Source organism: Apium graveolens, chromosome 11 (genome assembly GCF_009905375.1).
Source record: "Apium graveolens cultivar Ventura chromosome 11, ASM990537v1, whole genome shotgun sequence".
Lineage (NCBI taxonomy): Eukaryota > Viridiplantae > Streptophyta > Magnoliopsida > Apiales > Apiaceae > Apium > Apium graveolens.
The window spans coordinates 141,116,587-141,136,157 of record NC_133657.1 but is presented as its reverse complement, the minus strand read 5'-3'; the positions used below and the strand labels follow the sequence as shown (position 1 = coordinate 141,136,157).

The 19,571-nt window shown below is 33.0% G+C and overlaps 2 protein-coding genes across 9 annotated transcripts; both read left to right on the top strand.

Moving 5' to 3' along the window:
* The first annotated feature begins 601 nt into the window (after positions 1 to 601).
* On the top strand, positions 602 to 9,047 carry LOC141695091 (uncharacterized). Of its 8 annotated transcripts, none has more exons than XM_074499341.1 (10): positions 1,993 to 2,049; positions 2,163 to 2,243; positions 2,379 to 2,536; positions 2,629 to 2,731; positions 2,847 to 2,945; positions 3,261 to 3,359; positions 3,868 to 3,936; positions 4,010 to 4,069; positions 4,179 to 4,251; positions 8,447 to 9,047. In XM_074499341.1, the coding sequence occupies exons 4-10, from the start codon at positions 2,680 to 2,682 to the stop codon at positions 8,448 to 8,450; spliced, it is 456 nt and encodes a 151-aa protein (XP_074355442.1). In that variant the 5' UTR covers positions 1,993 to 2,049; positions 2,163 to 2,243; positions 2,379 to 2,536; positions 2,629 to 2,679; the 3' UTR covers positions 8,451 to 9,047. The 8 variants fall into 8 exon arrangements, with proteins under 8 accessions (XP_074355440.1, XP_074355439.1, XP_074355444.1 ...); XM_074499340.1 differs by lacking the exon at positions 8,447 to 9,047 and adding an exon at positions 6,140 to 6,423; XM_074499336.1 differs by lacking the exon at positions 8,447 to 9,047 and having other exon boundaries at positions 4,179 to 5,553.
* LOC141695959 (uncharacterized) lies at positions 8,761 to 9,958 on the top strand. The gene is made up of 3 exons (XM_074500160.1): positions 8,761 to 9,069; positions 9,177 to 9,864; positions 9,942 to 9,958. Exons 1-3 carry the CDS (start codon positions 8,761 to 8,763, stop codon positions 9,956 to 9,958), a joined length of 1,014 nt encoding a protein of 337 aa, XP_074356261.1.
* Positions 9,959 to 19,571: the final 9,613 nt, after the last annotated feature.

Genomic DNA, 19,571 nt, shown 5'->3' with positions numbered 1-19,571 from the left:
AAAAAATTTGTTAAGCTCCTTGACTTTAGCAATCCATAAATTCTTAAATATTTTACAAGAATAACTTAGCATCATCGTCCTTATTCCTCGACGACAACAGCAATCTCATCTCATAATTAATAAAACAATGCAAAAGTGAAAACCATTTGTACCTCTAACCATTAGCTTAGCTGTCGTAGATATATTTTTACAGGTTCACAGTAATTTTTTTTATTTTATATAATTTTTACTATTAATACAAAGACAAATATACTTAAAGTAAGAATTATCTTACAATTCAATTACATAAACAAAATAAAAATAATTATTTAATTTTAAATTCGAATTATTTATCTATATATATATTATTATATTAAATATGAAACTTTACAGTATCTCCTTCAATTACATAATTGCCCTTTTTTAAAAAAAATCCTAAATTGCCCTTAATTAATATCTAACCAATTACCCATAAATTTATTATCTATCTATTACTATTATATAAAAGACGAAATATTAAAAGTTTTGTTACTGTACCGGTTTTTTGGTACATGCTCAATTTACATAATTGCCCTTTAAATTATAATTTTTCAGCAACACAAATACAAATACGAAGACACGGGCTGGGAGGAGAACAAATGCCGAGACACAGGCTGGGTGACAAGACAACCTCTCGGACACCTCTCGGACACATACATAGACAACAATCAGCCCTATTCCGACAATTACCCAATTGGATTCTCTTCGGACTCTAGCCGACAACAATCCCAGGTAACCTCTCGGACACATACATAAACAAACAATCAGCCCTCTTCCGACAATTAGCCGATTGGATTCCCTTCTCTTCGTACTTTAGCGGACAACAATCACATGTCAATAAAATCGTCCCAGGTAAATTTAGAGCCAATAATCATGTATCTAGATATTCAGTTTGATTAGTATAGTGTTAAACTTAAAATCGAGTATGAATTTATGGATATTGTTTTCAAGTATTTTGAAGTTGTGGATATTGTTGTCAAGTGTTTGATGAGGAACCTTATCTTTATGTATAAAAGCCTCTTTTCTGTATGTAGAGAATCGATAACTTCCCTTTATAATTATAATCTGCATAAACTAATTTACATGAAAATTAGATTTATGTCCTTTTCCAATCAAAACCCCTATTTGAATAAACCTCCTTACCCCTGCTCTTTTTCGGTTTGAAGCAAAGAAACATAATCAAAACAGGGATTGTGCGGCATCACTATTGAATCCTATTTCTAATGTATCCGTTGTTACTTGGATTACAGAATTGATAAACATTATGTTTTTTATATTTTAGAGTACGTGTTAAATTTTTGTAAAAAGGGAAAATAGAACGAAAGATTTGAATCCTATTTATAATGTATCTGTTGTTACTTGGATTACAGAATTAAAAAAAAACAGTGAAGTTGAAAGAAACAAAAAAAATATAATAATCTAAGGAGAATAGTAATTATAATTGTGGTTGCATTTGTGGGTTGTTTTCACGTGTTAAAGAAACAACTAAAGCATAAGACGGTGAAGTTGCATAGTAACTTTTTTGTTATTCCTGTTAGGCCTTATAACATCAACGAACATAAACACATGCATTATCATTATAAAAACTTGAACCGAGAAGATGTGTAGGCACTGCAAAAAAAAGACCAAAAATAGAAAGTACCCTGCTTCTCTTCCATGCGTACTATATTGTTGCATAATAGCTATAGTAATAGATAATTTATCTATATGTCTCCTCTGTACATTCGAATTCTCCTTTTCTACAAAGAATTTAAATTCTTATTTTACTTAAACTTGAATCCTATTGTCTACTTCTAATATATTAAGGAATATTTTAAATTATGAATATCAATGTTTTTAATTGTAAACTCTAAAAAAATTAGAAAAATAGAATCCAACCTCCATTAATAATTTTACCAACTTATTTGCTATACATAATATCTAATTATTAGATATCAATCTCACAATGTATTATTTTCAGTGTCAACATGGAGAATAGTGACGAGAAAAGAAAAGAACTTGAGAGACGATACGATCTAATGCGTCAGGCTGGTATGTATGGTTTTGTTTGCATTACTTTATCGGTAGAATATACTGAATTCTATCTTATGATACTTCTTATGTGTTTTGTACGCAAATTTAATTTTCTTATGCTTCAATAAAAGGTTGTGTCTTTGAAGAAGTAGATGATTTGGATGCTAAGCAGAGACAAGAACATAGGAATAATCAAGAGAAAAATCTTAAAGGTATGTTATTCAACAATTTATTTAGTCTAATTAAGTTCATATTAAGGGCCCCTTCAACTATTTTAACTGTTATAAAATGTTGATTATATTATCAACTATGAGATATGTCTAAGACCGTTAAACTTTAAAACGTAGATATGTTCTCAAGATTTAAATTTGAGAAGACATATGCAAAAGCAGGATATAATAAAAGAAATAATTCTGAAATTGAAGAACACCAAGAAAAAAACATGGAATGTAACAAAAAATAACGTCAAGGAGACGAGGAACAGAGAAAAGAAGACGAGGAACAGGTATTATAGTTTGTCAATTAAAATTATTATAATGTAAAATACTTGCCTCTTTTAAATAACTACCTCTTTATGTTTTATAAAATTCTTTGAAGATCATTGGTGGAAAAAGTCTTCCGGATATTGAAACTGAGAAACGCAGGATTATGCATAATGAAAAAAGGCGTGAAAAGTACCAGGAAAGAAAGCTCCAGTCTGGTTAGTAACCCTAAATTATAAAATGTGTTATAAGTTTGGGATTTAAAAAATAAATGCTTTGAAACTTGTGCTCAAATACTTTATATAATTGATATTGTACAAATTTACGTTGTAGATATTTCGCCTACACTGGAAGTCGATAAAATAGATGAGCGTAAAATCAAGCGTAATGAACAAAGGCCTGAAAAGTACAAGGAAACAAGACTAGAGCCTGGTCTGTATTTGACCATGTTTTCTTTCACATATGCAATGATGATCCTCAAATATCATTCTTCTCAAATATGTTTGTTATATTTAAAGTGTAATTTCGAATAGATCAAACTTTAACATTGTACTAAATTTAAATGCCAATAATTAGCATTATATGACTGTATAAAAGATATATTAGGCTTCTTCTCAAATTTCGGAAGTGCGTATACATTTATGACAAATAAAAATAATAATTTGAAATATTAACAAAGACATAAATAAGAATCAACTTTGGTCAAATACGTTATATAATTGGGAATTTACACGTTTAAATGTGCAGGCATCCCATCAATATTGGAAGCCGAGGTCACAACTGCACAAATGATCAAGCGTAATGAACAAAGACGTGCAAAATACAAGAAGGAAAAGTTATTGCCTGGTTTGTATTTGCTAATGTTCTTTTTATTATAATAATAATAATACTCAAATTATCATTCTTCTTGAATATAATTTGGTATTTATCTATTTGTCGAGGAAATACATATTATTATAGTATTGACATTCTAATAAACATTGTCCTAAATTTAACTGATAAGTATAATAAGCACTACGAATAACATATTAAAATTATATTGAATCGTAAAAACCACGTATACAACTTCGAATGATAAAGAAACCCAGCTTTGAAATATTAAGAAAAATATAAGTTAAAATTAAAATAAGAGAAAATAAGTATATATGGTTGGAACAAAACTAGCTAAATCTGAATTCTTTTTGGAATATTGTTAATAGAATCTGTTTGTATTAATTTTTCAAAAAGTGAGAATCAGACCTTATACTTTCTTTGGAATCAGTTATGTATATGTCATTATTTTAAGTGCTTATCTAAATCTTAATGTTCTTTTATTAGTTTCGAAAATATATATAAAAACATGTCATTTTTGTAGGAAGTGAACTTTCAAATCAGGGTTATGATTCCTCAAAGCTGATTATTAGACCAACATTGCAGTTTGGAGGTTTGTCAAGAAACTCAATTTAAGTAATTCTTTTATTATATACATGTTAATTAACAAGTATTATGTGTTGCAGATTTACCGGTACTAAGCAAGAACATGAGGACTAGAATAAATAAGAAAAAGCAGAAATTTGGTAATTTCAAATGCTTCTTTCATATTGTATTTCACTATTTTAATCAATGTTCTGAATATTAGATAATTTTTATTACTCATCACTTTTACTATTTTTTTGTTGAATGCAGCATTAAGTAATGAAATACTTGATATGAGCATTGCTGATAAAATATGTTATGACTGTGGCGCTGTAATGTGGAGGTATGAACAAACTGAACAACAAAAGACTAAACTCAAAAAAGTTTTCTTTATGTTACAGTAATGGAAAAGTGCTTTTGCCATTATTGAGAGAAACTCCTCCCGAACTAAAATCTTTACTAGATGGAACTCATAATAAAAGTGCACTATTTCACAAATCTTCACGGCTGTACAACAATGCATTTGGCTTTACATCATGGGGAGCTCAATTAGATAAGAAAATTAACGATGGTAGGGGCCTCGTTTATTTGTCGTGTGCATGGTGTGATTTATCATAATATGGGATCACTGTTCCCTGAAGAATCCAAGAAGGCAGTTTTTTCACAGATATACATGTATGACAACCAACAACAACTTGAGGAACATATTAATTTTCCAAAAGAAAATGATCAACTTGACAGTGAAATAACTGAATCTTTATCATTGATGCTAAATAGGGAGAATGCTCTGGTAGATATATATCGACAAGTCCGAGAGAGATTTAGGGAATTAGACGTTATTCTTAAGGTTTGTTGCAAATAGGGTAACTGATGGTCGACAAAGTAATCTCCCATCCAATGCCTTTGAATTTGCCGGATTGGTTGTAAATGATAATTTAGCTGATAGTAGAGATATAGTCATACAAACTAAAGGTGGCAATTTTCATAGAGTTTCGGTGCTTCATCCGAGTTTTATGTCCCTTCAATACTCATTGTTATTCCCTCGCGGAGAAGATGGTTACATAACTGATATTTTATATGCTGAATTGAGTGATGGGTCGGGAAACACGAGAGATGTAGTGAGTATAAGACAATACTACTGTTATAGGCTCCAATACAGAGAGAAGGAAGGACATACTTTAATTGGAGGGGGAAGGTTATTCTTACATTTTGTTGTCGATGCATGGATAAGTATTGAGCACACCAGAATAACATGGGTTCTAATGCATCAAAAAATATTGAGATCTGATCTATATAATAATATTGTCGATTCTGTTAATAAGGGAGATATTGATGCCACCAAAATAGGCAAGCGAATTGTTTTGTCATCTTCATTCACTGGTAGCCTCCGTTATATGCAGCAGAACTATCAGGATTGTGTGGCTATTTGTAGGAGATACGAGAGCCCTGATTTATTCATCACATTTACATGCAATCCTCAATGGCCTGAAATTAAGCAATATTGCGATAAATTATCACACACTAATCCTACAAACAGACCTGATGTTATAGCCATAGTATTTAAGATTAAGTTGGACTTACTTTTTGAAGATTTGACTGAAAATCACGTTCTTGGGAAAGTAATCGGAGGTATTCAATTTTTATACATGTGTGATGCAATGTAGCTAGAAATTCTAGGAATATTTCTTTTTAGCTAAAGACATTTTAGACAGTCAGAATTACTTAACTATAACATAAATATTAAAAGTAATTATTTATTACACAAACATATTAACTTGCATCGTAAACAATAAAATTGTGGTTTAATTGCATTTTCATTTGATGTAGTAGCATTTTACAATCAGAATTGTAAAAGGTTTTTATGATTTTCATAGTATTATATAATTTGATATACCAAACAGTTGGGTCTACATGAAAGCAAGATCGTCAATATTAAATCCTATATATCCAGGAACATCAAACTTTAGTAAGAACACCGTTCTTGGATTCCTACTAAGGTAATAGACTTGTGTTAGTATAAAATGTCAAGGTCGTATAAGTGATTTCTTAAGTTTTCCCTTACCATAAATCGTTAAAGATTACAAAAATAGTTGGTATATAATGCTATGTCATGCCACAAAAATACATATTACAATGATTTTGTATATAAGATATTCTTGCAATTATATCCTACACTTTAACTATATTTATTTTTGCACATGTATAAAACTTATTTATTGTAATGCTTGCAGTTGCTTACACAATTGAATTTCAAAAAAAGGGTTTGCCTCATGCACACATAATTATTTGGGTTGATGAGTCCGACAAATGTCACACCAATGATGAAATTGATGAGTTAATTTGTGCCGAAATTCCTGATAAAGAAACAGATCCAATTGGATATGAAGCTATTTCAAAGTATATGGTTCATGGCCCATGTGGATCATATAATCCAAATTACGGGTGATGGAAAATGTACAAATTTTTTCCCTAAAGAATTCAGGAATGAAACTACTATCGATAGTAATGGTTATCCAATTTATAGGTGTCGGGACGATAAATATTCGATTCAACTAAAGGATATTTCAATTGATAACAGGTACCTAATAGTAAATAAAATCATATTTTTATATTAAGCTAATTCTCATTTCATACTGAAATTCTAATTAGGCATATTATATATTTTTAGGTTTATTGTTCCATATAACATAGGTCTCATTGTCAAGTACCAATCTCACATAAATATCGAATGATGTAATCAAGGTCGGCTCATTAAGTATATGTTCAAGTATGTGACAAAAAGACCTGATAAAGCAACTATAGCTATTGAGAAAGAGAATGGTACAAATTCTTCCGAAACAGAAAATAAAAAAACTAGTAATGAAGTAGATGATTACGTAGTGTGTCGCTACGTCTCTGTTGGCGTATATATGGATTTCCAATTCACCATCACAACCCGGTTATTGTAAAGTTAGTTTTCCATTTTTCCATTTGGAGAATGAGCAGTAAGTGTGTTTTCAAGAGAATGTACCATTACTCATCATATTGGACAGAGTCAACCCTGTTGGTACAATGTTCGTCCAATGGTTTGAGACAAATAAAGAGGATCCATCTGGAAGAGGCCTAACTTATGCCCAATTCCCTGAGAAATTTTTATGGGATGAATCTGGAAAGATTTGGAACCAGAACAACATATGTGTAATTGGTCGTGTAGTTTACGTACACCCAACAACAGATAAATTATTTTATTTTACGTCATTTTATGGTACTAAAAAGAAGAGAATTATGCGCATGATAATTCAAATTTACAATTATTCGCAATGATCATAGAAATAGTACAGTTTCATATTGGCAGCTTCATATTGGTATGAAGTCTACATAACAACTTCAATTGATGTTAATAATAATGTTACTAATAATAAAATGATAATATTAGTCTTAATAGTAGTAATGATAATAATTCTCTATTTAAATAAAATAGTTAATAGCTTTAATAGTCTTTCTGCAATTGTTAATATCTTTATAGTTTTGTAGTTTGTTATGACTAATTTATAATCATGTGCGGATATGCGGCTTGGAAGGCATGTCTACCAAAGAAATTAAACTTATAAATCCAGATGATTTAAGAATAAAAACAAGTCTTAGTTAAATTGAAGAAGATAAATATAGACAAGTCAGAATACATTGAATACAAAATACTCATAGAAGAGTTAGAGGGAGAATTGGGGTGAGTAAGAACAACAATTTTTTGTATCGAACACTTAAACATCATATAATCAGTTGAACCATTCCGAAATAAACAATTCAATTTATGTTCCTTATACAAACCCTAATGATATGCAACAGACTAATAATAACACATATAGACTACATCAGTTTTTTATCCGCAAAACTTTTAATATATGTTAGAGGTGTCTTACTTTATCAAACTAATACTGATTGAATAATGCTAATAGACTATAATGTTTGGATTTCTCCTAAACTTTTAAAGTTTAAAGCAGGTAAGTACGTGATTATATACTTTTATTATTCTTGGTTCCATTTTGATTTTTTTACACATATTATGTATTAGATATACATAATATATTTATAAATTATATTTTAATTTATGTAAAAAAACAATACTTTATAATATTTTTATATTTAAATTTAATTAAAAGTTAAATAATAATTTGTTGAATTATATTAAATTTAAATATCTATAAGTGAAAAGTACAATACTAATCAAATATTTTTTTCTAGCACTAAACCATAAATTAGTTTAGTGAATCACGTTTGGAATTGAAATAACAATTTTCATTAATTAGAAAATACACTTTTGGGTTTTATTTATGTGTACATTTATAATAAAATAAAAAATAAAAAATACAGAAAAATGAATGGAATATTTATTACCCCTACTTTGTCTCGAGTTAAAAAAATATTTACTAAATTTCAATTTTTATGCCCCTTACTGTAATTGTTTGTATAAATGCATATTACTTTAGTTATTTTTTTAATTCTAAATTCACTACATTTATTAAAGGTAAACTTATTAGTCGCCTAATATTTAACTGCAGGTGAATGATTTTACTTGAGAATGCTTCTGAACATTGTACGTGGTTCAACATCTTTTGAAGTTGTTCGCACAGTTAATGGTGTTGTTTACAATACATACAAAGAAGCTTGCTTTCATCATGGCCTATTGGAAGGAGATGATGAATGGCATCAAGCAGTTAAAGATGCTTCTGTCCATCAAACTAGTTCTCAATTGCGGGATTTGTTTGTAACATTATTATTATTTTGTGATGTTTCAGATGTGAGGGCATTATGGGACAATCATTGGAAAATATTTTCCGATGATATTGAGCCTAGATAAAGAAGAGACTCCGTTATGCATAATTTTGAAATTGGAGATGAGCGACTCGAATGTCTCACATTGTACGATGTTCATTTGCAACTACGAAAAACAGGTGGGACATTGCGTGATTTTCTGACTTTACCCAAACTAGATCATGATTTGCAACGACAAAGTCAACATACTCTTTTATACGAAGAAAACATGTACGATAGAAATGCATTATCAATTGAGGGAAGGAAATGTCGAGGAATGTTAAATGAGAAACAATCACACATTTTTGAAACAATTGTAGGTAATGTTAGGCTAAAAAAGGTGGTTTATTTTTTGTTTACGGTCATGGAGGTACGGGAAAGACATTTTTTTGGAGAACTATTATTAATAACCTTAGGCCAGAGGGGAAAATAGTTCTTGCAGTTGCATCATCAGGAATTGCTTCCCTATTGATAAAGGGTGGACGTACTGCCCATTCCAGATTTAAGATACCAATTGACGTGAATGAAAATAGTACATGTAATATACCTCAACAATCATATCTTGCGGAATTGATTATTCAAACTGATTTAGTCATTTGGGATGAGGCGCCAATGAATTATAAATATATATTTGAAGCTGTAAATAGATCTTTTCGTGATCTAATACGGCACATAGATGTTAGCAATCTAGAAAAACCATTTGGAGGAAAAACAGTGCTACTAGGTGGTGATTTTAAACAAGTGCTGCGAGTTCTTCCTAAAAAAGGACGTGAAGATATTGTCATGGCGTCGATTAACAAATCATATTTGTGGGATCATTGTACAGTTTTTAGACTGGAAAAGAATATGTGCATTGAAAGTGGTGTTCCAGAGGTAACAATTTTAGGACAAAAAATACCTTATGCGGATTGGGTAATTGTTGTTGGTAATGGACAAGTACCCACAATATCTTCAATTGAAGGCAATAAACCTTACTGGATTGAGATTCCCCCCGAATTATATGTAGAACCAAACGAAGATGGGAAAGAAGTGGTCATAGATAAGATCTATAGTAACTTGCACAAAAGATCTAATGGGCCAGACTACTTCAAGGATCGTGCTATATTGACACCGTTGAATGATGATGTCAATCTTATAAACAAAGAAGTATTAAAACAATTCCCAGGTAAGTATCTATATCACTTATGTTTTGTAGGTAATAAACAATTTTTATATATCTCATGTGTTGGTTTACAATGTTAGGTCACACAATACTGTAGAAGGGGGTTGAATATAGTGTTTAATATAATCAAATCGATTTTGAACACAAGTAACAGTAAACAGATATATTCAATATGATAAACTCTGTTACAATGGAACTGTTCTCTCTCAGTGATGAATAAATATCACTAAGAGCTGCTAGGTTACAATGTATAATCTTCTCGATAATGATAACACATATGGTGTAAACCTAAGTCTGTGTTTATATACTACACAGTTACAAGATAACTTCTAATTGATATGGAATATAATTCTGTCTCCTAAAATATATCAATCAGATATCTTCTACAAGTCTTCCAGTCTTCTAACTCTTTCCATACATATCTTCTTTTGTTTTAGTCTCGATCTTCTACTGTAAATCAGCTTCCTTCCTTATATGAAAGTCTTCTGCAGTTGATGTGGAAATTGATTTCTGTTTCTTGCTAAACCAAGAAACCAATCTGCCTCCAAGAAATTGGCAGCTTCCACTAATGCTTTTCCTGCCTATTTTGCATCCTGCAAATTCTACATCTGAGTAACCTATTAGCTTAAAATCTGATTCCCTAGGATACCACAATCCTAGATCAGCTGTACCCTTGAGGTACTTGAAAATTCTTTTCACATCTATTAGATGAGGTTCTCTTGGATCAGCCTGAAATCTTGCACAAAGACAGGTAGCATACATGATATCAGGTCTACTAGCAATTAGATAGAGTAAAGAGCCAATAATACCTCTGTAGTTAGTAATATCTACTGATGAACCAGTATCTTTATCTAACTTGGTTGCAGTGGCCATAGGAGTGGATGTAGTTGAACAGTCTTGCATTCCAAATTTCTTCAGTAATTTCTGGTGTACTTGGATTGACAGATAAAAGTACCTTCTTAATTTTGCTTGACTTGAAGTCCCAGAAAGTAACTAAGTTCTCCCATCATACTCATTTGATATCTTGACTACATTAACTTTGCAAACCTTTCACAGAGTTTGGCATTTGTAGAACCAAATATGATATCATCAACATATATTTATACCAAAAGTAAGTCCTTTCCATGGTTGAGGTAGAACATTATTTTATCAATTGTACCTCTGTGAAATCCACTTTCCAGAAGGAATTGAGCTAAAGTCTCATACCATGCTCTTGGAGCTTGCTTAAGGCCATAAAGTGCTTTATCGAGCCTGTAGACATGATTTGGAAATTTTAAATCTACAAAACCTGGAGGTTTTTCCATATAAACCTCTTCTTCTAATTCTCCATTGAGAAAAGCACTTTTTACATCCATTTGAAAGACTTTAAACTTTTTGTGAGCAGCATAAGCCAAAAATATTCTTATGGCTTCCAATCTAGCAACTGGTGCAAATGTTTCATCATAATCAATACCCTCCTGTTGAGAGTAGCCTTTAGCAACCAGCCTTGCTTTGTTTCTTGTAATTATGCCATCACTGTCAGTTGTGTTTCTGAACACCCACTTTGTGCCAACAACTGATCTGTTATTTGGTCTTGGCACTAGGGTCCAGACTTTATTTCTTTCAAATTCATTTAACTCTTCCTGCATTGCTTGCACCCAATCAACATCTTGAAGAGCTTCTTCCACTTTCTTTGGTTCATTTTGAGATAGAAAAGAATGATAGAGACATTCATTTGATGTTGCAGTTCTAGTTCTGACACCTGCTTCAGGATCTCCAATTATTAAGTCAGGTGTATATCATTTGGTCCACTTCCTTGCAGATGGAAGTTGATTTCTAGAACTGGATCCTCCCCCATGATCCATGCTGTCTCCATCAGCATTTTCTGATGCTCCCCCTGTAGTTATGCTCTCTGAGATTTCAGAATTTGAGTTAGATCCTTCAGGATTTGAAGAATCAGAGTTTTCAAAATTATCAGAATTTGGCTCATCAGAACTTGATGAATCAGAACTTGAAGAGCCAGTGACAGGTTCTGATGCTTCTTGAGAGTCTTGAGTTGTGGTAGGATCTTCAGCTTGCTCCCCCTGGACAGGTGCATTTTCCTTTGGAGTTGTTACCACAGTTTCAATGACATCAGAACTTAACCCATCAGAACTTACAGGATCAAAGTTTAAGTCATCAGAATTTACAGAATCAGAATTTAAATCTTCATTTTCAAATCTTAGCTGATCATGATCATCGAAATCTTTAAGTCCAGTAATCTTCTTATCATCAAAAGATACATTGATAGATTCCATGACAACCCTTGTTCTTAAATTGTAGACTCTGAAGGCTTTTGTGGAAAGTGGATATCCAACAAAAAATCCTTCATTAGCTTTTAGATCAAATTTTGATAGCTATTCAGGACGAGTCTTAAGAACAAAACACTTACATCCAAATACATGAAAGTATTTCAGATTTGGCTTCTTTTTCTTCACCATCTCATTTGGTGTTTTTCCATGCTTGTTTATGAGTGTAGCATTCTGTGTAAAACAAGCAGTCTGCACAGCTTCAGCCCAAAAGTAGGTTGGCAGCTTTGCTTCATCAAGTATAGTTCGTGCATCTTCAATGAGAGTCCTATTCTTTCTTTCTACAACTCCATTTTTCCGTGAAGTTCCAGGTGCAGAAAATTCCTGTTTGATTCCATGCTCTTTGCAGAACTCTTCCATGATTGAATTCTTGAACTCAGTGCCATTATCACTCCTTATGATTTTAACAGAATCTTTGACCAATTTATCCAGCTGCTTGACATGATCAGTTAGAGTAGATGCATTTTCAGTCTTCTTGTACAAGAAATACACCCAAGTGTACCTGGTGAACTCATCCACTATAACCATAGCATATTTCTTCTTTGCAATAGACATGACATTGACTTGTCCAAATAGATCAACATGCAGTAGGTGATAAGGCTCAATAATTGAGGATTCAGTTTCTCTTGAAAGAAGATTTTCTTTGTTTTGCCTTTTGACATGAATCACAAAGGCCATCAGGAGCAAATACTGATTTTGATTGTCCTCTCACAAGATCTTTCCTTACAAGATCATTTATGTTGTTGAAATTTAAATGAGAGAGTCTTTTGTGCCAATTCCAGCTTTCTTCAATTGATGTTCTACTCAACAGACAGATTGCAGAACCATCAGTACTTGTTGAAAGTCTGGCTTCATAAATGTTATCATGCCTGTAACCTTTCAGAACCACTTTGCCTGTAGAATTGCTTACAACTTCACAGTGTTCTTCAAAGAAATCTACATGATAACCTCTGTCACAGATTTGACTCACACTTAGAAGATTGTGTTTAAGTCCTGAGACAAGAGCTATTGTTTTAATAATGACATTCCCAAGATTTATATTTCTATATCCCAGAGTTTTTCCCATGTTGCCATCTCTATAAGAAACTCCTGGGCCAGCTTTCTCCACAAAGTCTGATAGCAGGGCTTTATTTCCAGTCATATGTCCTGAACATCCACTGTCCAGAACTAGGATGTTTTTCCTGTTGCCCTGCAATCACAAAGACCACTAATGATTAGTTTTAAGGACCCAGACTTGCTTGGATCCTTTGGTCTTTTTAAGTTTATTAGCATTTGCAGCGGATTTAATTTCAGAGTTTATGCTAACATGCTATTTATCAGACTTTATATACGACTTTGCATCAGTACTTACACTAGAAGGAATAATGCTAACTTTCTTTAAAGAAGGTTTTATTTGATAATAACCATAGTACAGACTATGATATTCCTTACAAGTATAAATGGAATGCCATAAACTACCACAATGAAAATAAGGATTTTGTGGCTTAAACCTAACAGACGACTCTTAACTCCTGATCTAGGAGGTGAAGAGTTTATATCTTTATTCTTCCTGCAAAAAGAAGCAAGATGGTTAGCGTTTCAACAGTTATAACATTTCTCTCTAGGAGCATTAAGAACAGGCATATAGTTATTGCTTTTATTCACACTTTCCTTTCCATTCCTATTTTTCCTAGCTTCCTTTACCTTGTTGACATTCCTAATTTCTTTCAGCTTATGCTTAAGCTACTTCTTCATCATTAAGCCTATGTTGACTTTAGCTGGTTTATCCTGTTTTAATTTGTCAGAAGTCGACTTATCTTTGACTTCTGTCACATACTTTTTCATCTTTTCAGAATCAGACTTTACAGTTTTTGCTACAAACTTAACAGGATTTACCTTTGGCTTAGCAGTCTGTTTAACAACAATTGGCTCAATTTGTTCAGTTCCTTTTTCACTTTTATCATCTCCATAACCTAAGCCCTCTTTCCAGTTTCCACTACTTAACAAATTCTGAGTTGTTCTGCCAGAGTTAGTCCAAGTTCTGATAATCTCTCTTTCCTTTTCTAAATCAGCTTTTAGAGATTTATTCAATTTTAACTCTTCATCCCTAACATATAAAGCATCATCTTTTTCTTTCTTAGTTTGATGAAGGAAAACTAGCTCCTTTTCTAAATAATCATTTCTCTTTTTATAAGCAAAATTTTCAGATGTTAATCTTTCACATGTTAAAGTCTGATCTCTATAACTAATAAACATGTTTTAAGATATAATCTCAACTCAGTAATATCATCAGTATGAAAAGTATAAGTTGTTTGAGGTACCTTCAATTCAGCAGTTTCAGGACTGCTGTCAGCATTTGCCATTAAGGCATAGTTCACCTTACTTTGAGAATCTGAAGTGTCTATCCAGCTTTTCTTCTTTGTGACAAGTGCCTTGCCTTTGTCACTTTTTCCTTTCTTGCATTCAGGAGATATATGGCCTCTTTCACCATAATTGTAGCATTTGACATTTGAGTTGTCTCCTCTGTCAGACTTTGTACCTTTGCCTTCAGACTTTCTGAACCCTTTCTTATCAGAACTTACACCTTTCCTGGAAAACTTCTTTCCCTTTCTGAATTTCATGTAGGCTATCTTTGTGATACCCTTTACCATAAGAGCACACAATTTCATCATCTCTTCATCAGCATCTATTTCAGGTAAACTTTCAGTTTCTGAATCATCATCATCAGAATATGATGACTCTGAATCAGACTTTATGATGAGAGCCTTTCCCTTGCCCCTCTTTGAGGCAACAACTTTAGGAGATTCTTCCTCAGCCTTAAAAGCAACTGTCCTTGAATTTCTTCCATGCCTCTTGCTCCTTTGATCCATCTCAAGTTCATAAGTCTTGAGCATACCATAAATTTCATCAAGAGTAGTTTCAGTAAGGTCATAGTTGTCTCTTATGGTAGTAGACTTCAAATACCAATTTTTAGGAAGAGCAAAAAGGAATTTTAGATTTGAATCTTCAAGATCATATTCCTTGTCCACCAGTGACAGATCATTCAAGAGTTTGACAAACCTGTCATATAAGTCAGTTAAAGACTCGTCAGCTTTTGAGTCAAAGTGCTCATACTCTTGAGTGCGTATAGTCCTCCTGTTCCTCTTGATTGCATCAGTTCCCTGGCATCTTGTCTCCAAAGCTTACCATATCTCCTTTGCAGTCTTGTAATGAATTACCCTGTTTGACATGACATTATCAATGGCACTATGCAGCAAATGCCTTACCTTTGCATCCTTGGCAATAGATGAGATGTCTTCAGCTGTGTACTCACCTTTCTCCTTTGATATGGTCTTTGCTGGTTGATCAGCAACTACAACAGAGAGCTTGGTAGGCTTATGTGGTCCTTCATTAATTTTGTCATGGTATTCTGGATCTATAGCTTCCAGAAACATAGCCATCTTCACTTTCCATATGGGATACTCAGAAGGTCTCTGTATGGGAACCCTAATAGTCTCATATCGACTGTGGGTTTGAGTCTTTTGAGTTTCTTCAGTTTTGGTGGGCTTGGTTGGAGTTTGTACTTCTTCAGATATGATTGTTTGGATCTTTACTATATGTGTGTTAACAGATAAGCTCTAATACCACTTGTTAGGTCACATAACACTGTAGAAGGGGGTTGAATTCAGTGTTTAATACAATCAAATCAATTTTGAACACAAGTAACAGTAAACAGATATATTCAATATGATAAACTCTGTTACAATGGAACTGTTCTCTCTCTATGATGAACAAATATCACTAAGAGCTGCTAGGTTACAATGTATAATCTTCTCGATAATGATAACACATATAGTGTAAACCTAAGTCCGTGTTTATATACTACACAGTTACAAGATAACTTTTAATTGATATGGAATATAATTCTGTCTCCTAAAATATATCAATCAGATATCTTCTATAAGTCTTCCAGTATTCTAACTCTTTCCATGCATATCTTCTTTTGTTTAAGTCTCGATCTTCTACTGTAAATCAGCTTCCTTCCTTATATGAAAGTCTTCTCGCACTTAAGTTCTGATATTAAGTTCTGACTTCCAGTAAGTCCTGATTTCAGTAAGTCCTGATTTGTCCTGTTGTTAAGTTCTGAAAACTAAACACAAATCATATTAGACATGACATCTCAAATATATCTAACATACAATGAGTGAGTATGCAAATATAATACCTTGAAAAATACAAATATTATGTTATAACCAACCATCGGGACAATAACTACTTTTTTGCTTATATTTTCTATTATTATCATTTTTATCATATTGATTGTCACACCCCAAACCAATAACACACACACACATACACTAAATAAATGTGAATCATAATTATAATACAAACGTATAAGTCCAAAAGATGATAATAATATGATTACAAACCCAACCAAAAATATTAACAATCCCGAGATCTTTACAAGTTCAGAGTTTGGAACAGCCCTTCTAATTAATACCATAACTACATACTGACGGATTTCGCCTAATCTATACATATATATTATACCTGCGCCCTCAAATGATCTTCACCCTGCCTACCGGTTGACTTAGGGGCGGTCAGATTGGTACGAACCATGATTGCTAGCTGTAGAACAGGGTTAAATACAGGAAAATGAGCTAAAATGCTCAGCAAGTACTATCAGTTATACTATACAAGGCATTATCTCAAAATCACGGGTTCATGAATCAAGGGGTTATAGATGCTTGTAAAAATGACAATAAGAAACATGAAGTTTTAATATAAAGACACGGTAAAATCATAGCAATTGAAACATGGCATATGGTATCATGGCATCGGGCAACATGTTATAATCAATTAAATATCAAATCATCAAAATTCATTTTAGGATGTTACGGATTACAGCAGGTGATCAGCCGCGAAGTAATCCCGAACCGCGCTGGGTTCTCAAATATAATGGGATCCCTAAGCTATATGTGAGCCTATCAATAAGTGTGAAAAGGACTTGCGTCTAGTCTAATCCACTAAGTCAAGAAAATATTTATTTTATTTTTAATGATTTATAACATGGATGCTGGGGAAAAATTTGGTATCACTTTAATGAAATTATAACAAGAGAATTCAAGTTTACTAATGAGGTTTGCTTTAGGGAATTTGGTAGAGAGTTTAGTATTCCCGGTCTCATGGATAGGGAATGTTTTGAAGGTAAGGTACCAACAAGTTTAAGAGTTATTAATAGAAGTATTTGAATTAATTGATGACGTGGTGGTTATTACAACTAAGCATTCACGAAAAAGTATGTATACTTGCAACAATTATAAGCATAAGGAGGTAGTAACTTGCCTTTCAACAGTTCTAAGATTATTCGATCTTGACGGCATGAATCTTTCCATTCTCTTCAGAACCTACACATTATATTAACCTCATTACTATTCACCTTTTAACACCTTATAAGCCTATAAGCTCCTAGACTCACTTTTACCCTTAACATAACTACTTTTACACAAAAACTTATGATTATAAGAATACACATAACTTAATCACATGCAATTCAAGTAATCCACATAGTCACATAATCACATAATGTCATGACATATGACACTTAGTTATTATCACCTAAATTTTTAAGCACATAAGCAAGTAACACATAATAACTATCACTAATGCTCCCATTTATCTAATCTGACCTTAATTTAAACCTAAAGATGATGTGCAACACTCAGACTCTTCACCACAAAGTCCCAATTACAACGAATACCACTAAAGTTTCCTAATGCCACTCTAAGGGTGCTCTCGGGTGTCTTGGTGGAATTGGGATGTCTCCACCATGGGCCTTCACTCCAGACCACTTCCTAAAGGTTGTTAAGACTCTAAACTAACTTCTAAAGTTGGTGAGACTCAAGGGTCTCACTCCTATAGGCTTACAAAAATCAATACTCACACTAAGGTTTCCTGCTAGCACCAGTTTGCACTACTCGCGCTCCTTGGCAGAAATATTGACTTTTACATGGGGCCTTCTAACAAAACCAACTCAAATAGATTCTTAATACCTAAACCTAACTCTCAGACTTGGTTTCATGCCAAAGCCTCACCTAGGCTTCTCCGGGCCTCTGCTCCAAGTTGACACTGCCCAGCCTCCCACGAATTCACTCTGCTCTGTTTTTTACTCACATAAAACTCACTTTTCTCAATCAATTTTTAATTCTAATGGTTTGTTAAACTTCCTAATGATTTATTATACTTATTTAAGCCAAGGCCCCGTGAAGGCCTAGCCTATGGCATGGTTATAATCGACCAAAGTTCAAGCTTACACAATCCTGCCCTGTTCTGAGCTACTCTCGGATATGTGTGTGTGCACCTACCTAAATACAAGTTTTTAAATGAATCAAAGCCACTGGACTCAAGTAAAACTCAATTCCTAACTCAAGTAAACTCAGTCCTAGCAAGGCCTCACCAAAACTCACCTAAAACAACCTATACTTATGGTGAAAAATTCTGCTACAGAGTGCTTAGTGTACCCCCTTCCACCTTAACTCCCATTTCAACACCAAAACTAACAATCAAGCCAACAAATCTAACCTACAATGTACACAACCCTATTGAATATAATTTTATGGAAAAATACGAGCATAAACCTAGCCATATAAGCCATTTACCGAGGCTAAAACAGAGAGCATAGCAGAGCAGATTTAACATGTGAAATTTTAAGCAAATTTTCGAAGTAAAAATACATGGTATCAACTTGATGGCTACTAGATTTGATTATGACTTATCAAGGCACATAGCATATTAGCATTTCAAAGCAAAAACCATGGCATGCATTACACAAAAACTCAAATTTAAGTCACATAGCACCTTTATCCGAAATATCACTTATACTACGACATGCAAGTATTAACTTCAACTTTTATTGTAAAAATCATGGCATGCAAAGATGAAAACTTTGTAAAAAATGTTTTAAAAGATCATAAGTTCTTTGAAAGCCACATGCAAAGTCTCTTTCTTTTTGAAAACAAGCAAAACTAACACACAAACTACAAAATCCATTCGGCTCCTTGGGAGTCATTGCCGAATGCTTGAGGCCAAGATCATGGCTTGAAAATAGAAGCAAAACACTTCATCAAGACCATCTCTTACTCAAGTTTTATGAGCCACATTAAGTTCAACTCTAGATTCACAAGAATTAAAGTTAAACCCTTGGCTTTAGCCACATGCAACTAAGAAACTAACCTTAAATGATGTTATAGAACCAAATATAGTTGACCCTTGCTTAGAGGAATTGAAAGGTGTAAGAAAATGAAGAAATGAGGAAGAAAATGAGAGGGGTGGGGAGGGTTTAGGCGCGGCCGAGAGGGAGTAGGGAGAGGAGAGAGTGGAGTGATGTGTTGGTGAAGAAAATGATGTGAGATGAGTGTTTGGTCT

What these genes read in the sequence shown, in the direction of transcription:
- LOC141695091 (XM_074499336.1), top strand. Translation starts at nt 2,680, where the DNA reads ATGCATAATGAAAAAAGGCGTGAAAAGTACCAGGAAAGAAAGCTCCAG. An exon ending in GGAAACAAGACTAGAGCCTG is followed by an intron (nt 2,946 to 3,260) that starts GTCTGTATTTGA and finishes TTAAATGTGCAG; the next exon opens with GCATCCCATCAATATTGGAA. An exon ending in TAAGAAAAAGCAGAAATTTG is followed by an intron (nt 4,070 to 4,178) that starts GTAATTTCAAAT and finishes TGTTGAATGCAG; the next exon opens with CATTAAGTAATGAAATACTT.
- LOC141695959 (XM_074500160.1), top strand. Translation starts at nt 8,761, where the DNA reads ATGCATAATTTTGAAATTGGAGATGAGCGACTCGAATGTCTCACATTG. An exon ending in TTTTGTTTACGGTCATGGAG is followed by an intron (nt 9,070 to 9,176) that starts GTACGGGAAAGA and finishes CTATTGATAAAG; the next exon opens with GGTGGACGTACTGCCCATTC.